General features: G+C 40.9%; 1 protein-coding gene across 4 annotated transcripts in view; it reads right to left on the reverse strand.

Moving 5' to 3' along the window:
* Positions 1 to 20,283, reverse strand: part of LOC125464526 (rap1 GTPase-activating protein 2) — a 325,971-nt gene that overhangs the window by 245,494 nt on the left and 60,194 nt on the right. For all 4 annotated transcript variants that reach the window (XM_048557001.2, XM_059655287.1, XM_059655286.1 and 1 more), the window contains one exon: positions 13,976 to 14,011. Coding sequence is in view for 1 of the 4 variants with exons in the window: in XM_048556999.2 (XP_048412956.1) it covers positions 13,976 to 14,011 (36 nt within the window). In the remaining 3 variants the exon portion in view is untranslated. The remainder of the gene's footprint in view (positions 1 to 13,975; positions 14,012 to 20,283) is intronic.

Below are 20,283 nucleotides of genomic sequence, written 5' to 3' on the forward strand. Positions count from 1 at the left end.
TTCCATACCGAGATGGAACCATAGCAAAACAGAATGAAACACAGAATAGGGAGAGTGGGGGCAAAATATTGTTGGAGAGAGAGCACCTGGATAGATAACAAAAACAAAGACGTTGAGGTAGTTTGCGAGATAGAAGACAAGAACAACAGAAAAGGCCAGAGGAAGAAAAGGAAACGGAGACACAAGAGAGAACAAACAAAAACTCAGAGGAAGAGAACTGCAGAAAGAGGCACAAAGAAAGGGAGGCCACAAGCAGGAATGTAGGGAAAGAAAAAGACATGCAGATTTATTGAAAGAGAAGCAAAACTGGTCAAAAGATCACAGAAAAGGCGTGAGATCAGGTTGTTCCGATTTGAAAAGGGAAACAAGATGCATAATTAAGAAAGAAAGTAGCACAAATAGATAGAGAGAGAAACAGAACAGGAAGGAAGAGTAGTACAGGCACGTGGAGCAAGTGTCAAAAAATGTCATCCATGATAGACATGGAGTCAGGTTCACAAAACATTTCAATGATTTTTCTCCAGAACTGTAGGTCCTGGCTCCAGCAAGACGTGCAAGACCCAGACTTGAGAAGTAATTATTAGATCACTTCAAACTCAGGTTTTAATTTCATAGGCAGTGAGTTGTCAGAAGAAGTAAGAGAAGGTTATTCAGATCCCGAGGAAAGGTGGGCTACTGAGGAGTTCCAGGGGGAATATCTACCAAATCACACATTTTGCAAGAGGGGCGCCAGCTGATTAATCTCTGGCATGGGAGAGGGTTGACTGCTGGAGTCTCAATTGCTTTTCAGCAACATTGATGCAGAGGAAGTAAAAGGCAAAACTAACAGTGCTGAAAGCAGCGAAATCCTCAAAGCCATGTGCAAATTCAAGCATAAGCAAGTCAATCACGAACAGAAAGTAGATTGAAAAATAAGGTTGTTCTTACCAGAGATAATGTTTTTATTGACCGCCCTGATAACTGATGCTGAATACTGGCGCTCTATTTCCTGACATTACATGAATCGATAAGGGAGGGTTCCCCTGAAATGTTTCATTCAATCTAAACAGTGACTGCTTTGTCCTCACAAGCTGCTGGAGATCAATTGAGAGTGTACCAGTTGACCCTCTCCTATGCTAGAGATTAATTAACCTTCTGGCACCAATGATCAAAACTTGTGGCAATTAAATGTTTTGCTTGACAACTTATAGGCTTGTAAGTCCAGTTACCATGTCAACCACATTGCTGTGGATATGGAGTCACATACTGGCCAGACCAGCCAAACACTTTCTCTCCAAAAAGCCCATTAGCGGACCAGATCGATCTTTATGACAATCCAGTATTTACACGGTCACTAGCGTTGCTGCAAACATCCCAGTTTCAAATTTAAATACTGAATAAATTGCATTTAAATTCCCCACAAAGGATGCTGGGATTTGAACTCATATCCCAAAATCAGTGATAATGGGAACTGCAGACGCTGGAGAATCCAAGATAACAAAGTGTGGAGCTGGATGAACACAGCAGGCCCAGCAGCATTTCGGGCCCGAAACGTCAGCTTTTGTGCTCCTGAGATGCTGCTGGGCCTGCTGTGTTCATCCAGCCTCACATTTTATTATCCCAAAATCAGTTACCTCTGATGAAGAGTCCTCGAGAATCAAAATGTTAGTTTGCTCTGTCTCCATGGGTGTTGTCTGACTCGCTGGGATATCCAGCATTTGTTGTTTTCAGCACCTATATTTATGAGATTACTGGTCTGATAACGAAGCTTGTTATACTGCGATACCACTTAACATGCAATGTCTGTGAGATTGAGACTAGATCAGAGATAGATGTGTCTCTGTAAACCTCTGTGCAGTAATTCCATAAAGCAGGGTAGCTACTTTATACAATTTCAGCTTTCACCAAATGTGAGCGTAATCGCAGAATGTATCCTTAAATTCCAATCAAATCAGGGAAAGTTACAGCAAAGAGCAATTGCTTTGTGTGAATGATCAGTGTAGAGGTTGTGGCTGAGTTATTTTCCAGTTACATATCCCATTGGACACTGAATGACTCACAGCTCTTAATACCTACCTGCATTTATTACTTACAATGCATGAGAACAATTCAAAAATATTCAGCCAAATTCCCTTAAGTACCAAGAGACAAAGGATAATGGTATTTGTTTTCAACTAGATTTGTTTAATGAGAGGTTTAGTGATCTTTATGGCAAACAGCAAATTTTCTTTCTATTTATGTTATATCAAGGCTGTTTGAGTTAGGTTTTTAAAAGCAGGAGGAGTCTGCATGGTGTAGGATAATTTTCATAGAATCCCTACAGTGTGGACACAGACCCTTTAGACCAACAAGTCCACACTGACCCATCCCCTATAACCCACCTAATTTACACACCCCTGAACACTATGGCCAATTTAGCATGGCCAATCCACCTTGGACTGGGGGAGGAAACTGGAGCACCCAGAGGAAACTCGTGCAGAGAATGTGCAATCCCTACACAGGCAGTTGCCTGAGGGTGAAACCAAACCTGGGTCCCTGGTGAGGCAGCAGTGCTAACCATGGAGGCATCATGCTGTCCATGAGCATCTGTTGCCACCGCTGGAAGGATACAGAGCTAGTTGTCATTAACTTCAGGCAAAAGGCATAAAAATAATGGCAATATGAGGAAATTTGTTTATCACAGCTGGTGGTTAGGGTATGGAATGCATTGCCTGACAGTGTGGGGAAATGAGCTCAATTGTGTCTTTTAAAAGAGAATTGGATCATTAACAGAAGAGAGAAAACATTACCGTTAATAAGACCTAATGGGCTGAATTGCCTCCTTCTGTTCTGTATCCTTCTTCAATTCTGTAATTTCTACTCCTACTTTGGACCGTGCTCTAATGATAATGTACATCCAAGTGATCAAGAATTGGAAAGGAATGATGAAACATGTATGGAATTGTGTGAACTTACCACTATCCCTATAACAACTGTAAATGAACAATATTGAACCATATCCTTTTGGTTGGTTTCAAGACTTCTATATTGAAGGGCATGCAGAAGAAGTAGTAATTGTGAAAAAATAATTGACTTATCGGCTTTCACTTCAGCTGAATCGACAAAAGGAGGTTTGGGTGGGAAGTGAGCTGGGACAGTTCTAAATTTTTTTTTAATCACTTGTGGGATGTCGCTGGCCAGACTAGCATTTACTACCTGTCCCTAGTTGGCCTTGAGAAGGTGACGGTGAACTACCTTCTTGAACTTTTGCAGTCCATGTGCTGTAGGCAGACCTATAAAATTGTTTGGGGGAGGGGGTCATACAGTAACGCATGACAGCTGTTTTTGCATACAGTAAACCCCCCCCCATCCCCACCACCCAATACCATTGAGACAAATGCCAGATTAATTTTAAAAAGAAAGGCCGTCAACCTGAAACATGAACTGTTTATCTCTTTCTACAAAAGTTGCCAGATCTGCTGAGTGTGATCAACAGTTTCTGTTTTTTATTTCAGATTTCCAGCATCTGCAGTATTTGGCATTTAGCTGTGTTTTTTTCCTTATTCATTAGTGGGGTGGAAGTCATTACTCATTCCTAATCTCCCTTGACAAGGTGGCAATCTTAAACTGCTGCAGTCAGAAGAGAGTGAGTTTTTGGCCAGAACAGTTATAGAGTCACAGAATCATACAGCATGGAAATAGACCCTTCAGTCCAGCCAGTCCATGCTGACTATTTTCCCATCTAAAATCAGCCCACCTGCCTGCACTTGGCCCATATCCCTCCAAACATTTCTTATTCATGAACTTATCCAAATATCTCTTAAATGTTGTAACGGTATCTGTATCCACCATTTCCTCTGGAAGTTCATTCCTCACCTGAACCACTCTCTGTGTTAAAAAAAGTTGCCAGTCATGTCTTTTTTAAATCTTTCTCCTCTCACCCTAAAAATACATCCCCTAATCCTGAAATCCCCAACCCTAGGGAAAAGGCACTTGCTAGTCACCTTATCTATATGTCTCATTATTTTAGAAACCTCAATAAAGTCACCTCTCAACCTCCTACACTCCAGTGGAAAATGTTCCAGCCAATATGGCAGATGATATGGTGGATTAATTCACATCCTTTTGAATGGAATTATTTGCTGAGGATATAGTTAATCGTCTCACAAATAGACTGACTAAATCAATTACATAGAAAGCCAAACTTCTGCTACTTTCTGCATTTGTGTTCATCGAACCACCACAGGGAAATGGTGACATAGTGGCAATGTCACAGGACAAGCAACCCAGAGATCCAGGCTAACGCGTTGGGTTCAACAGGACGGTCAAGTAGATATGGCTTCGAATCCCACCATTGCAGTTGGGATGACATGATAACAATCAGTAATTGCTGTAAAAATCCACTGGTTCACTAATGTCCTGGCATCCTTAGCTGGTGACTCTAGATGCTGAGCAAAGTAGTTGACTATTAACTGCCCTGTCAAACAGGCAACCGAGATCAAAGGCAATTAAGGTTGGGCAACGAATGCTGTCCTTGCCAGTAAGGCCCACATTTCTTGAAAGAATAGAACAAACATAAAAGTAAAACAAAGTAGTCATAGTCCCAGATGAACACACTCAAACTATGGAGAGATGATGTGGAGGTGTTAGCGTTGGATTGAGGTAGATGAAATCACATGACACTAGATTATAGTCCAACTGGCTTATTTGAAATCACAAGCTTTTGGAGCGCTGCTCCTTTGTCAAGTGAAGTCTAGTGGTGGTTTGTCCGGAGGACCACCACACCTCAGGCAAGGGGAGAATTTGAGAAGGAGGGACCTTCATGGTAACATCAGTCGGCATTATAGTGCATCACAAACCAGGCATCCAGGCAATGGAGCTAACCAACATCCTTGTATGTGAACATTTTGGATGCATTTAAGGGCACGCTAGAGGGAGAAGGAAATAGAGGGGTATAAAGATAGATATAGACAAGGAAGGATACAAGGAGCTTGAGTGGTGTGGCTGGCTAAGACTGCTATGTATCCATTGTAATGCAACGGCAATGCCATCCTTGGTGAAAGGAAAAGCAGCCTGCTCAGTCCCAATGATAGAAATAGCCATAGAAAGGTCTTAACTTCATAGTTGTACAGCACGGAAACAGACCCTTCGGTCCAACTCTTCCATGCCAACTATATATCCTAAACCAATTAGACCCATTTGCTAGCTTTTGGCCCATATCCCTTTAAACTCTTCCTATTCATATATCCATTCAGGTGTCTTTTAAATGTTGTAATTGTACCGGACTCCACTACTTCCTCAGACAGCTCATTCCAAACATGCACCACCCTTGGTGTGAAAATGTTGGCCCTTCGATTTCCTTTAAATCTTTCCTCTCTCACCTTAAACCCATGCCCTCTAGTTTTGGACTGACCCACCCCAGGGAAAAGGCCTTGCCTACTTACCCTATCCACGCCCCTCATGATTTTATAAGCCTCTATGAGATTGCCTCTCAGCCTCTGATGTTCCGAGGAAAGTAGCCCCAGCCTACTCCACCTTTCCCTATAGCTTGTCATCTTGATTTTTCAAGGATTGCTATGATTTACTGTGGCTTCTCCACTTATGATGGAAATGACTAGCCTGCGATTGCTCATTTCCTCTCTAAATGCCACCAGCAGCATTAAATTAATTCCTGGTGCGTTAGTGCTAACTAACCTGCAGCTACTGTGTTAATGAGAAAGAAACACATTGCAAATTACAAAACATTCCAGCTGCTTCCCAGACAATTTCACAGCTCACCTGAGACACCACACAAGGAAGTGACATTACATTAAAATGATTTCTAAAAAAAATCAGTCATATTTTCTGGAGATCCTGTCACATCTGTTTATATCAGAACACATCCACTGTGCCTGCACTAATTTAGTTTTTAAGATGTAAAATCTACAGCCACCTTTTGGGTATTGTATTCATAACTAGATTCAGAATTCATGAACTTCCGAAATTTGTAATGCAAGTCACCGGTGATGGATGACATTACAAGAATGATAGTGACAATGGGGAAGCTGCAATAAAAATTTGCAATGATGCTACCAGAACTAAGAGGCTACAGCTATCAGAAAATTCTGAATAGACTGGGATTTTTGTTTTGGAGAGTAGAAAGCTGAGGGGGTGACCTAAAAGGGGATGCCGAAATGCTTCCACCTGTAGAAGAATGAGATTGCTGGGAAATTCAGAAAAGGTGCAAATCTTAAATGTATTATTTTGTCCACGGAGAACAGTTCCTGCCTATGACAGCTTGCAGAACATATAATTCCCTTGGCCCTCTCCATTAGACCAGAAGTAGGCCATTGAGCTCATCGGCTCTGTGGCAATCCCTCAGCCAATCAGAGTTGACTTGCCAACCAATCAGCCTCCTTTTCTCCTGTGGTACAAACTGTTGTGACAGTTTGAAGTTTGGTATCTCATGTTTGTCCTGATGAATGCCAGATTAAAAGCTTCAACATGTCTCTCGCAATACATCTGTCCCTAACTCTATCACATTTAAAATGTTCTTGGATGTGCACATGTGATGTGTTTTATGCTACCAGGCGTCAGATCAAAAGCTGACAGCACGCTTAGCCTGGATAGCTCTGTCACAGCTGACACAGACCAGTTGGGCCAAGTGGCCTCCTGTGCCTATACATGTAAATGATACTATGAATTGGTCATGTCTCTTCTGGGTAATCACTGTGAGTGGCTTATATCATTTTTGTGAAATGGTTAGCAACATCAGATTTATATTTGAGGTCAAGTTGAATAAAACATACAAACTCCATACTAGTCATCGAAACGTTACCATTTACTCAATTTGATGCTGAATCTATGCAGGAACTATTAGGCAATTAAATTTAATTGGTTGTACAACAGGAGATTAAATACTGAACTTGGGAGAATGTAATTTTGCTTTCATGGTTACCATGGTGCACACAGGTTTTATTGAGTTTTTACTATCAGAAGATCTTTTACGTTTTGAAAATGTGCAGAAAAGGATCCAGAGAGATTTGAAACAGGAAATTACTTGTCATAAAACAAAAGGCCATTGTAATACATTTCTTTACCCGGAGCATGGTTAGAATGGAGAATTTGCTTAGAAACGGAATAGAGGTGGATAACATAAGATGCCTTCAAAGAGTAAGTTAGGTAAGTAAATGAGGGCAGTGATAGGTAGCAGATGAAGTAAGGTGTGAGATTTGTGTGGAATATAAGTTAGACTAAATGTACTGTTTCTGTGCTGTAAATTTTATCATACTCTCACATGCCCTGAAGGGCAATATTATCTTAGTTTATACGGAACGCGTAGAGTTTTATTTACCCTCAGCATGCATTCAAGAGCCTTAGCTATAATTAACGATTGTGTTTGCTCATCCCTTAGAAAAGGGTGCTTTTCACCAGCAAGACACATACCTTTTCAGTGGGAATGTACAATAACGAGCTTCTGTATATGTTATATATATTTAAATAACATTTATATATTTCTTAACATCGACAACTTACATTCATTCAATGAACTTTAACTTCACAATATGTCCCAAGTCTTGTCACTAGTATGTTATCAAATATAACTTAGTACCGAAGCACAGGAGATATTTTGCCTTGGTTAAAAAATACAAGGGACCACTGGAGAGTGGATTTGACCAGCATCTTAAAAGAAAAGTAGAAAGGTAGACAGATTTAGGGAGCAAATCCCAGAGGTTAGCAATGGAAGGCATGGCTGCCAGTTGTTAATAAGGAAAATAATGGATGTAGAAGAAGTTGAAATTGGAGAAGGGTAGAGATTTTGGAGGGTTTTATCATGAAACTGAATTTGTATTGACCTACTCTGGGTCCAAAGTATGCTTGTCTACACAACACAAATTACCCCACCTTCTCCTGCTGCAACCAGCACAGAATCTAGAACATGGTTCCTAAGCTTTTTGCACTATAAAGGTACACTTCCATGAGAAAGCAATGCCAAAGTTCATCCACTTTTTTCACACCACATGCGCGGCATCAGAAGTCTATGTAGGCATGGCACTGGAGGCTTGCGCACGCCTAGTGTCAGCAGATACTGCCTTCAACAATAGATACCGAGGTTCCAGAGAGAGATCAGAAACATGGACGCAGCATCGATGCTCAGGTAAAGCAGCATTGCTTCCCAGTAATTTTGCACCTTTTCATGGTATCCCAGTGTATAACAGCTCACTGGTCGAAACCTACTGATCTTGGAAACCAAACACAACTGGGGTTCTGATCAAGGGTCAAGGCCCAAAATGTCAGTTTCTGTGCTCTTAATATGCTGCTTGGCCTGCTGTGTTCATCCAGCTCCACACTTTGTTATCTCACAACTGGGGACTGACTGGAGATAACAAGGTGTAGAGCTGGATGAGCACAGCAGGCCAAGCAGCATCTTAGGAGCAGGAAAGCTGACATTTCGGGCCTAGACCCTTCATAAGAAAAACTGGACTAACTGGAAACAGGCTATCCTGTTGGAGCTATATAATATGGTCATTTATACGGTGTCTCTGGTAGCCTGAGGATGTCCCAGTGTGCTTGGTAACCCACTACATTCTTTCAAAAGTACTTCTGTACATTGCCTCCAATTTTCAAACAGCAACATGATGATGACCAGAAAACCTGATTTTGGTGCAATTACTGAGGGAGAAAACTATTTGCCAGGACACCAAGGATAATGTCCATACGCCTCTAATAAATAGTATCGTGGGATCTTTGATGTTCACTGAAAAGGCAGCAGATCTGAAAATGTAGCAGCTCCTTATCATTGCACTAGAGTGCCAGCCTGGAAAATTGAGTTCAAGGCCCTGGGGTGATGACAGGACTGTCACGGAACTACAGTTGACAGAAAGAAGTTGAAAAACCCTAGAACATCTCTGTCAAACAATGACTAAAATTGATGGTGTAGTGGACAGTCAAGAAGGTTATCTCAGAGTACACTAGGATCTTGATCAGATGGACCAAGGAGTGACAGATGAAGTTCAATTTAATTTAATTTAAATGTGAGTTGTTGCATTTTGGTAAGGCAAATCAGGGCAGACTCATGCACTTAATCGTCAGGTCCTGAAGGGTGATGCCAAACAAAGAGATCTTGGGTTAAGGTTCATAGTTCCTTGGAGGTAGGGTCACAGGTAGATGGGGTAGTGCAGCAGGCATTTGCTATGCTTGCCTTTATTGGTCTGTGCATTGAGTATAGGATATGGAGGTCATGTTGTGACTGTACAGGATATTACTTAGGCCACTTTTGGTTTCCTTGCAATAGAAGAGATGTTGTTAAACTTGAGAGGGTGTTACAAAGATTTACAAGGATATTGCCAGGGTTGGCAGGTTTGAGCCACAGGGAGAGGCTGAATAGGCTGGGGCTATTTTCCCTGGAGCGTTGGAGGCTAAAGGGTGACCTTATAGAGGTTTATAAAATCATGAGAGGCATGGATAGGATGAATACCCTTTTTCTCAGGGTAGGGGAGTCCAAAACTGGAGGGCATAGTTTAAGGTGAGAGGGGACCTAAGGAGGAACTTTCTCCCACAGAGGATAGTGCATGTATGGAATGAGCTGCCAACAGAAGTGGTGGAAGCTGGTATAAACACAACATTTAAAAGGCACCTGGATGCATATTTGAATAGAAAGGATTTAGAGGGATGTGGTCTAAATTCTGGCAAATGGGAGTAGATTAATTTAGGATATCTGGTCGGCATAGATGAGTTGGACCAAAGAATCTGTTTCCATGCTGTACAACTCTATATCTCTGTGATTTAGACTTCTAAGGGGTCATGCAATGCAATCTGAACAATAGTCATAAAACACAGCGCACAGGCAGTGTGAAACTGGGTCAGATAGCTACATGCAGCTGTAAGATTTAAGGCTGCATGCAGGGAAAAATAAAATGAGGCTCAAAATGCCAGTGAAGTTTCTATTGCAAGTCCCACATTGCACAGGAGTCTTTACTAACAGATACACAACTCCACAGGGTTCAGCTATTACTCGTTTTTCACATATATCGCAGATTTCATCCCAAATATATTTCGGAGACTCCAATTGTGTATTTTATTATTTTGTTATCATGACAAATTAGTAGAATTACCAAAACCTGCTCTTCAAGCAGCAATCTTTCGTGATACCATGGTATACCATTATTATAATTAATTTGTCAAAACCACAGGCCTTTGAAAACTCAGTTCCCACCTTTGTACTGCAAACAAGTCTGATCATCATGGTATAAACGATACTACAAGCCCCTTAGATTGTACTGACTGAACCGCAGTGTCTTGGAGTGACTTCTAAGACATTGCTTGGTAAGCTGGAACTCTGATGCTTTGAAAAGTGATGTTTGAGAAAGAGATTTACAAAAGTCTGCAAAGAAGCGTAAGAGGTGAAGGAAAGTAAACTAAAAACGATATTGTCAGTTACAACAGTGCAACAGGACAAGACAGTTTAGGCTTGAGGTCATGGAGTGCTGTGTTCTGTCTCATAGCAATGTACAATATGCCTTTATGCTCATGGTGTGATCACTGTATCACAGCCTCCATCCTGCATTGATAATGGGAACTGCAGATGCTGGAGAATCCAAGACAATAAAATGTGAGGCTGGATGAAGACAGCAGGCCAAGCAGCATCTCAGGAGCACAAAAGCAAAATGTCAGCTTTTGTGCTCCTGAGATGCTGCTGGGCCTGCTGTGTTCATCCAGCCTCACATTTTATTATCTCCATCCTACATTGCTGTGTCCCCTTGAAGTATCACATGCTCAGGTAATCTTGCTATAGTACACCTGAATTGGTTAGCCTGTGCCAAGGCACGTGAGTGCCTGTGATCATAATATATATATATAAAACTATATTATATATAGTTATATCAAGTGGTGTCATAAAGTCTAGAAGTTCAGAGGGGATACGAAGAAAAAGCTTTTCATCCAGCAGGTGGTGGGAATCTGGAACTCTCTGCCTATAAGGATGTTCGAGGCAGAAACCCTCATAACATTTAAGAAATATTTAAAAGTCAATTTGTGAAACCAAGGTATACAAGGCTATAGATCAAGAGCCTTTATATAGGATTAGTCAGGTGCTTGCTTTTGACAGGATGGTTTGAACGGCTCCTTTTCTACAGACCTCTATGACCCTATATTTGTTGCATTCTTCATTACTTTGCGAACTATGTCTCATCTGTATGTCATGGTAACTAACATATGAATAACAGCTGGTCATGAGTATATTTTGCTACCACACATCAAGGGGTAGTGGTGGGATCTTGCAAAAGATATTCAGAAAAGTTATGGCAAAGGCTCTGTGCTTAGAAAGGAAAAAAAATTCGTTAAAATTTTGAGACGATCAAAGTAACATCAAAGTGACAGTTTAATTGTTGCGTTCAAATTCATGCAGACCTATTGATGTATTGGCACCAATTCCTCTTAAGGTTAAACACAATGTGGATTAGATGCGGAGTCAAGCTCCATCTATTCTGCAACAAAACATGCACTCAGTCTCTTCTGTGTCTGTTCCACATCATCCCCTAACCATTGTCACAGCCTTCCATTTGAGCTGAATGCTTTGCACTGCAAAGCTATGCCAGACTGGAAATGGATTGAAAGCATCAACATTTAACTTGAGATGTGTGGGAAGAGAGTTTAACTCATACATTTCTGATTGGATTCAAACTCAAATCATGGAAGTGAAAGGACAGCATCACCGTAAATAGCAGTTTTACTTCCACAGAGGTTTTGCTATGAGTGCAATGTTTAAGAATAGCATCTATTTTTTTTTTGGCTCATCCAATCCAAGCATTTGCTTGTGAAATAGGTTAATTGTTAAGAGGCAGTATATATTCTGGACAGTACAGACTTACAACTTGAATTATCTGGAGCGATGAGAGAGGCTGTGATTTTTGTCCCAAGTGCAGAGATGATTAAAGGGAGACTTAACTGAGGTTCCAAAGTTATTAGGGATTTGATACAATGGATTGAGGAAGGCTATCTTCATTGTCAGGAAGGTACATGAAGGCACAGAATTAAAATAATTTGATGAAGTCCCAGGAAGAAAATTAGGAGTTTTCTTTTAAACACTGTAAGGTGTGATGACCTGGAAGACATTGCTTGAAATGGTGGTGGAATTGTTCAAATGGAAGTCAGATATGTATTTGGAATTTAGAGATCTGAGGGGCTCTGTGCAAAGAGCAGGGGAGTGGGGTTAACTGGATAATTCTTTGTAGGAGACAGCACAGACATGTTGGAATGAATGACCTCCTTCAATGATGTCATGCCTGATTCAACGCAACTGTTCTGTTTTACACTTGAAAGGGTGTGTGATGAAGGAAATAACTTGTGAGATTGAACATTTATGGAAGGGCTGGGACCACGAGAGCATGTTATGAAGTCACTGAATTGAGCTTTATTCTTGCTCTGGATGTAGGCTATCTCATATTTCTACAAGGAGGAAAAATCCATGATTGAGATAGGATCACACAGACTTTTCAGATTAGCTCAAGCCCCTAGAATAATCTGTTCCAAAAGGTCATATTCAGAACCACTGGCTTGGCCATTTGGAGATGCTGTGTGGTAGTCATCAAGTCTGCATGCACACAAATCTCACTGGGGCAAGTTTACTGTTTCTTTGCAAAAAACACCTGTAGAAGATAGGCTGTTGCTGACGTGACTACTGATCAGTAATAGTCTCAAAGCCCCCTTTGCATCAGTGTGGATTTCTCCAGCACACAACTTCAGCACTCGCTTCTGAAGAACAGTCATACTCGACTTGAAAATTTAACCATTTCTTACTCTGTAGATGCTGCTAGACCTGCTGAGTTTCTCCAGCATTCTCTGTGTATTTTTTCAGATTTCCAGCACCTGCAGTTTTTCCTTTTATTTGAGTGTCTCTTCAAAGACCAGTTATGACGATTAAACACTCTGGCATTGCAGGCCATTAAGCAGACTTTCAATTTCTTTCAAATACCTCTACATTGACTACAGAGTTAGTCTTCAGTGATTGTCCCTGCTCATTAGGGCTTCTTAAACTGTGTCATTTTCATGGTTTTATATTTGACCTACATATAGGGTATATCACTTTGTTCCTGTATGAATGCTTTAATGTGTTCTTGTTAGATCTTGGACTAACTCAGGCACTGAACCACTTAATTCTTTAGGCAAACTGATCACTGAACCAGTGCATAAATTCTTGAAAACTTCAGGGGGAAATTTTGCATGTTCACTTACATTTCAACTTCCAAAAAACTTTTGCATAATTTTATTTCCTTCCAAAAGAAAATTCCGCTGTCAGCCAGGTAGAAATCATCAAGAAATCCTGGGCCAATATCCAGATTATTTTAAACAAATTCAATAGAGTTAATTATCATGTTAAATATAGACACCAAGGAAGGCTTAATTGTCAGTATGAGCATTACAAGAGAAAAAGCACCAAACAGAAAATGCAATCCCATGCAACAGGATAGAATTCCTACAAGGTTCTCCAGATATAACCTGGTAAGGACACCATTAGAGACAGAGGAGAAATGGCACAAACTGCAGTTTGGAGTCAATTCTTCACAGTGTGAAAGGGAACGTGGGTTCTATTGATCATTCAGCAAAGCTGAGGGAAAGTCCATGTGATAATTCCAGGCAATCATGACAACTTTAAAAACAAGTTTTTAACATGGCAACACCTAAGCAACAAACTCTCGGTCATCAAACAATAAGAAAAACAAATAGCGGCAGCCTCCTAGTGATGGCTGTCAGCAGAACACACTAAACTACTTTATAGAAAACAATATTCACTCCCACACCTGGAAATCGTGGCCTTTCACAATGCATAAAAAAATCCAGATGTCAAGTTCATTTAAGTGAACTTGCTGAAAGGAGTCAGGAGATTGCAGAATGTTCAAATTTAACAACAGCTGCACAAAACACAATTTACATAACATCCTGACCTCAAAGAATGAAACATTGTCAGAACATACACTAATAGACCATCTTACACAGTATCCAATACCAAAGAAGGCATTGTTCAAATGAGATAACTCACCTCTGTCTTAAGGCAGCTACAGTAGATTTGTCAATCCTGAAAAACAAGCAAAAAACATAAATCACTCACAAGTATTGGACTGAAGTCAATATGTCCAATAGTAGACATCCTTTTGATTCAACGTAAGTATACTTCAGGAGAGTGGAAGATGCAAAAGACTGATTTCAAACTTCTCTGTCTCACTGGAACCAGGTGAACATGCAATTAAAAGCCTAGAGGTTATTTTTAAATTTATCCGCAGGATATGGATATTGATGGTAAGGCCAGTGCTTATTGCCCACAAGACAGTTCAGAGTCAACCATATTGTTGCTGGACTGGAGTCACATGTAGATCTGATGAGCCAAGATCAGCAGATTTCCCCTCTCATAGGGCACTAGTGAATCGGATCTCTATACCCAATTTTATTGAATTCAAATTTCACCATCTGCCATGGTGGGATTTGAGACTATGTGCCCAAAATATTGCCCCTGGGGTTCGGGATTGCTAGTCCAATGAATCTACCATTATGCCATCACATCACTTTTAGAACCAATGTTCAATTTGAGTCTCACTATTCTACATATTAACTTCCCATTCCAAGTGAACAGCAGAAGGCAGCTACCCAAAGCCAGCTGGTGCCCTAAGTGTGCGGATGGTGTATCATGACTGTTCTAATTCTCATCATTGTATAATTTTACGGATGGAAGGTCATCAGCTGGGAGACTGCATTTTCCCACCATTCCCTGCCAGCATGCACCAGGGGCAATGATGTTGACCATCTCCCTTCCAATCTCCTTGCATCTGCAGAGTATTTCTTCTCATAAGTCAACTATTGAGATCATGTATTGACACATATTTTCTCTCTCAGCTAGCTGCTCAAGCTGTAATTACTGTGAAAGTTCATGTATCATTCCTATCACTACTTGAACTGTAACTCGAGTAGCGAAGTCATTTCCCATTCAACACCTTCAAGTTGGAAGAAAATCAGAAGCAGAAGAGAGCATTTCAGGTAAGTTCTGACCACTTTCCTTTCCTTTATAGATTTAAGACCTGGATGCCTCTCTGTAAATACCAACACACAAATCAGCAGAAGGCCATTCAGCCCCTTGAGCCCACACCTCCATTCGATAAGTCATGGCCGATCTGTGTAATCTGAAATCCACATACCGCCAATGCCTGATAACGTTTCAGCTCCTGGTTTAACAAGAGGTGCTGGAGGCTGGAACAATAACAACATGTAAAAGGCATGTGGATAGGTATATAAATAGGAAACGTTTACAGGGATAAGGGACAAACACTGGCAAACGGGACCAGATTAATTTAGGATATCTGGTCGATGTGGATGAGTTGGACCAAAGAGTCTATTTCTGTGCTGTACAACTCTATGACACTAAGAATCTATCTAACTCTGCCTTAAAATTCAGAGACTCTTCTTCTACTGCCTTTACGGGGGGAGGAGTTCCAAAGACTAATGACTCAGATGAGAAATTTTGTGTACTCTGTTTCAAATGAGCAAAACTTGATTTTTAAATAGTGACCCTGATTCTAGACTCTCCCATTAGGGGAACATCTGCACCACATCTACTCTGTCCAGACCTTTCAGGATTAAATACATTTCAACCGAGTTCTCTCTCACTCTAAATTTCAGAGTATACAAGCCTAATCTGTCCAGTCTTGCCCCATGGATTACCTACCCATTCCAAGTATCAATCTAGTAAACACTTTTATGAACTATTTCTTACACATTTATATCCTTCCGTAAAATAAGATGACAATTTTTTTTTCTATTCATTTGTGGGGTGTGGGCATCGCTGGTGGGCCAGCATTTCTTGCCCATCTCATTCTTACCCACGAATACCATGCACTGTACTCTTCTGTAAAGATTAGGCCTTCTCTATGCCAGTTTTTGAATCCTCCACCTTGTTCTCTATTGTAAGACCCTCTGCCAAACCTTGGCCCACATTTCCTTGAGTGATAGAGGATTAGCCAGCCTCTGCAGAATTATGATAATTGTGAAACTCCAAAAATCACAAATGGGCTGACCCCACTCATCTCCTTCCCATGTTAGCGCTTTCTATGTATAATCAAAGTCTCATAAGACTCTATGCTCCTCTAGGGTTATGGTCTCTTTACTTAGGACCTTAAAGCATACCACAGTCTGAAAACACATACTAACTTTGAACAATCCAATCAAAAGAGGTGGAATGCTCATAATGAATCTGAAAAATTGTTGAGTTGGGACACATTTGGATCAAATTAAACTGATTATAATCCAATTGATTTAGATCTGGAAATATTACCCTGGCCTTTCACATGCCTCAAATCACAGGAGATTTCCTATTTGAGCACTTCGAAGCCAAATGGGAACACACACTGTGAAACTGCCCCACTCCTGGCTCTGAGTTCATCATTGTATAATTTTACGGATGGAAGGTCATCAGCTGGGAGACTGCATTTTCCCACCATTCCCTGCCAGCATGCACCAGGGGCAATGATGTTGACCATCTCCCTTCCAATCTCCTTGTATCTGCAGAGTATTTCTTCTCATAAGTCAACTATTGAGATCATGTATTGACACATATTTTCTCTCTCAGCTAGCTGCTCCAGCTGTAATTACTGTGAAAGTTGTTTGAAGAATGTTTTAGTGGAGAAAATTGGGAAAAAGCTTACGTTGCCATTCCTGGAGACAATCTGGGTACTGGGCAACAGTAAATCCACCGCAATTTCACCCCTAGGGTTTGGCTTTGATGTAAATGAGCACGAGCAGAACTTCAGAAACATTTCTATTTTCCATGGAAGATGATCAAGAATAAACTCCCAGGTTACAATTTATTTTCTGATCCGTGCTACAAAATGGTGTTATTTAAATGCATTAACATCAGCATTAAAGTTATGATAGCTGGAAAAATTAGGCCTGAGTGATTGCATTCCATACATTACATTCCAATGGTCCTGGCACAGCTTCACATTGCATCTTCGTTTCGCATACAGTGACACATTTCCCTGTTATTTGCCAGCTATTATAGCAACCCATCACTATGTGTTGTACTGACAACTGCTGTATTACACGAGGGAATTTAAGATTGATTCTCTTGATGGCTGCTGCTGCTAATTCCACGTATTCCAATTTGACCTCAGAAACAAACCATTCAAACCTTTGAGACCTGCACTCTGTTTTCAATCTTAGTCCCAATCTCTCTCTCTCCTACAGTCTGCAACAAGCCTTGTGCCGCAGTTCATTGCATTCAAAACCATCAGCCATTCATCCTCATCTACATTGTGCTTTATCTTGGCAATCTCCCTCAGTCCTCTGTCTCAGGCTGAGTTCTTCAGTCTGGGGCGTCACATGCATCTATACCACACCCCAGCCCCCAAACTCTTGCCAAGCAATGAGTGACAGAACTCTTGCTATTATCCTCTGCTGGCTCCACTCTTAGCTAGCTTCACAGGCCTTCCTAAAACCAACAACCTTGACCACCTTCTGCATTTCTACCATTACTCTTTGGCATCCATACTTTCTTCTATAAAGAGCCCTCAAATATTAAAGACATAATGGGGATGAATATTCTGTTGCTCAGTAGGATAGAAAAACTGTTTATGTATGTAATTAGGGTGGTGGAGCAGAGAAAGTCCTGGGACTCTGTCCCACGAATAGATAATTGCAAGTTCTTGTGCTTTGTTACTTTTTCAATTCTGGTTTTAAGAGCCTTTTCATCCGTTTGACAATGATAGGAATTTAGACAATACCATTTGATTGTTAAAAGGCATGTCACTCCAGCACAGGTTTATCAATGGCTAGAGAACCTGCCTCAGAGCATTTGCAGTCATGAGTTCCTTGCTCTCTGTAACCCTGACAATCATTTATTATTAGTGGGACAAAGGAAACACCAACATCCTAAATTATGCAAAACTATGTTCACTGACGTACACAGTAATTGGACAAACACATTTGATCATGTTACCTGTCTGTCGCCCTGCCAATATATTGTACAATATACATTATTAAAGAGCAACCTGGAACAAATCTTCTCGGAATATGATATCCCAAGAGATATACCAGGATTATACCAGTGTCTGAGAAGTCCCAGAGTCAGGGCCATCCTGGGCAAGGGCCCAGGGGAAATCACATTGTGTGGGCCCCTCCCCTACACCGAGGCAAATTACACCGTGCTCCGCCTCCCCCGTAATCCTCCGGTTTTTTTTTCCCAGTCCGTGAACAAAGGTCTCCGAGTTGGCAGGTTTAACATGTCTCTGATGACTAATGCCCACTGTCACATAGTGCCAATCCCAGTATTTCACCCCACCCTGGCTCCCAGTTCCTCCTGATGCCAATGGTTTTTCCCACAGCACAGCCCCCCAAATCACCTGATTCATCCAATCCTAGAGTTAGTTCTGCTCAGAATAGAGAAGACCCCCTCCCCGTCCATTCCCCGGTGGCATTATTTCTTCTCGGGGCAATTGGAGATTCCCCTGGATGCAAGAGATTGGTAGAATTACCAAAATGCTCTGTTCTCTTATTCATTGTTGCTATATTCATATCAAAGTAGCAAATGAACAAAATGCAGCCCTCATGCTGGGCTGTTGATTTGCTTCTTTGTAGGTGAACTGAATCAGGAAGGCTCAGCTTGCTGGACAGAATTCAAATGTGCCTGAAACACTTGTTTACATTAGTTTGCATTTAAGGAACTGAGCAGTGGCTGAGCTTAGAACCTGCAAGCAATATCGCTGATGTTTCACAGAAGGGCGAAATTTTACATTTGTTTCCTTTGTCAACATATTTGCATCTATACCTGGTCAGAATGAAAGATAAACTGTTCCTTGATGGTTTACGAAAGCCTATATAGGAAAGGCACTGGTTAGAGGACAAATCACACAAAAAAAAAGGCTTGTAGTGCCAAACACTGGAACTCCATGTTCTTTTCATTCTAGGGTCTAGACTCAACATTTTCAATTATTAATGTGTTTGCAGGTAAAAACAGGCCAGCCTCTTCTTTCTGATAACATTTCCAAAATAAATGTTAGAACTGGAAGTAAACACCAGGCTAGCTGGAAGAATCCATTTGTGGCCATTTTTAGCTGTTTTTCTAATCTTCCTTCTTGACCTTTTAGTCCATCTTTCTAAAAGGTTTTGACTTGTCTTGGGGTATATTTCCTCTATTTACACTTGCTTTGCTTTGATGTGGTCATCCCTGGCTGAGCCAACATTTGTATCCCCTCCCTAAGTGTTCCTGAGGAATTGGCAGTGAACCACCTTCTGGAATCATGATAGCCTATGTTAGAACTCCCTTATACCAACAATGCTATTACAAAGGGAATTCCAGTGTTTTGACGCAGTCACTGTAAAAGAACAGTGATGTAGTTCCAAGTCAGAATGGTGTGTGGCTTGGAACTCCTGAACATCTGCTGTCCTTGTTCTTCTAGGAGAAAGAGGTCATGTCTTAGGATGGTGCTATCATAGGAGCCTTGATGAGTTAGCCTCGAGAGGCTAAACACTGCATTAGCGATGGAGGGAGTGATTGTTCAATGTAATGAATGGGATGTCAATTTGACAGGTTGCTATGCCCTGGATGCTGTCGAGCTTCTTCGTGTTGTTATTCCTGGCATTAATCCTGCATCAATGCATTTCTGAGAGGCCTTGCCTCATTTGTATAGAATGCACTGCAACTGGGACAGTGGTGGAGTAGGGAAGCATGTAGTATATGTGTATGTGACCTGCTCTTTTTTTTATTCAAGTGTCCATACAATCACATTTTCCAGCAAAAGTTACTGGTGTTTCGAGTGCTTACCTCACCAAGACCAGCAAACTTAAGATGGTCAAGCATGCTCTAGAAGCAAGTGCGAGATGTCCTGAATTTTGAGTTTCACAAGCTCTTTTCTTAACTTTTTTTTAAAAACCATTTTTGTATGGTCACTTCTGCTCGCTTCAACCAAGATAGTGTAGACCACATTTTAAGTTGCAGTCAAAATTTTCTCAGCTAAGACTACATATTTCTGGATTTAACGTGCTAAAATGAAATCATTCAGCAATGATGTGAGTAAAATAACAATGTTTTATTCCAGGTTGTGCTAAAATATTTTAATTTTTAGAAAGTTGAACAGAGCTTTAAAAGAAAAATCTTAACTTGGACACAGAATGCCTGATCTTCCTGCTCTGGTTTGGTCTCTTATGTCAGTTTGATCCATAAATGATTTCTTGCAGTGGCACATAATTTTCCCGTTGCTTCATGGTCAGGTGTTATTTAAATGTGTTAATTTCAGCATTAAAATCTTTTGACGCACTTTATATTCGATGAATCAAATAATTTCTTACCGGTGATTTCTGTCCAGC

The sequence above is a fragment of the Stegostoma tigrinum genome, chromosome 27, assembly GCF_030684315.1.
Source record: "Stegostoma tigrinum isolate sSteTig4 chromosome 27, sSteTig4.hap1, whole genome shotgun sequence".
Taxonomy (NCBI): domain Eukaryota; kingdom Metazoa; phylum Chordata; class Chondrichthyes; order Orectolobiformes; family Stegostomatidae; genus Stegostoma; species Stegostoma tigrinum.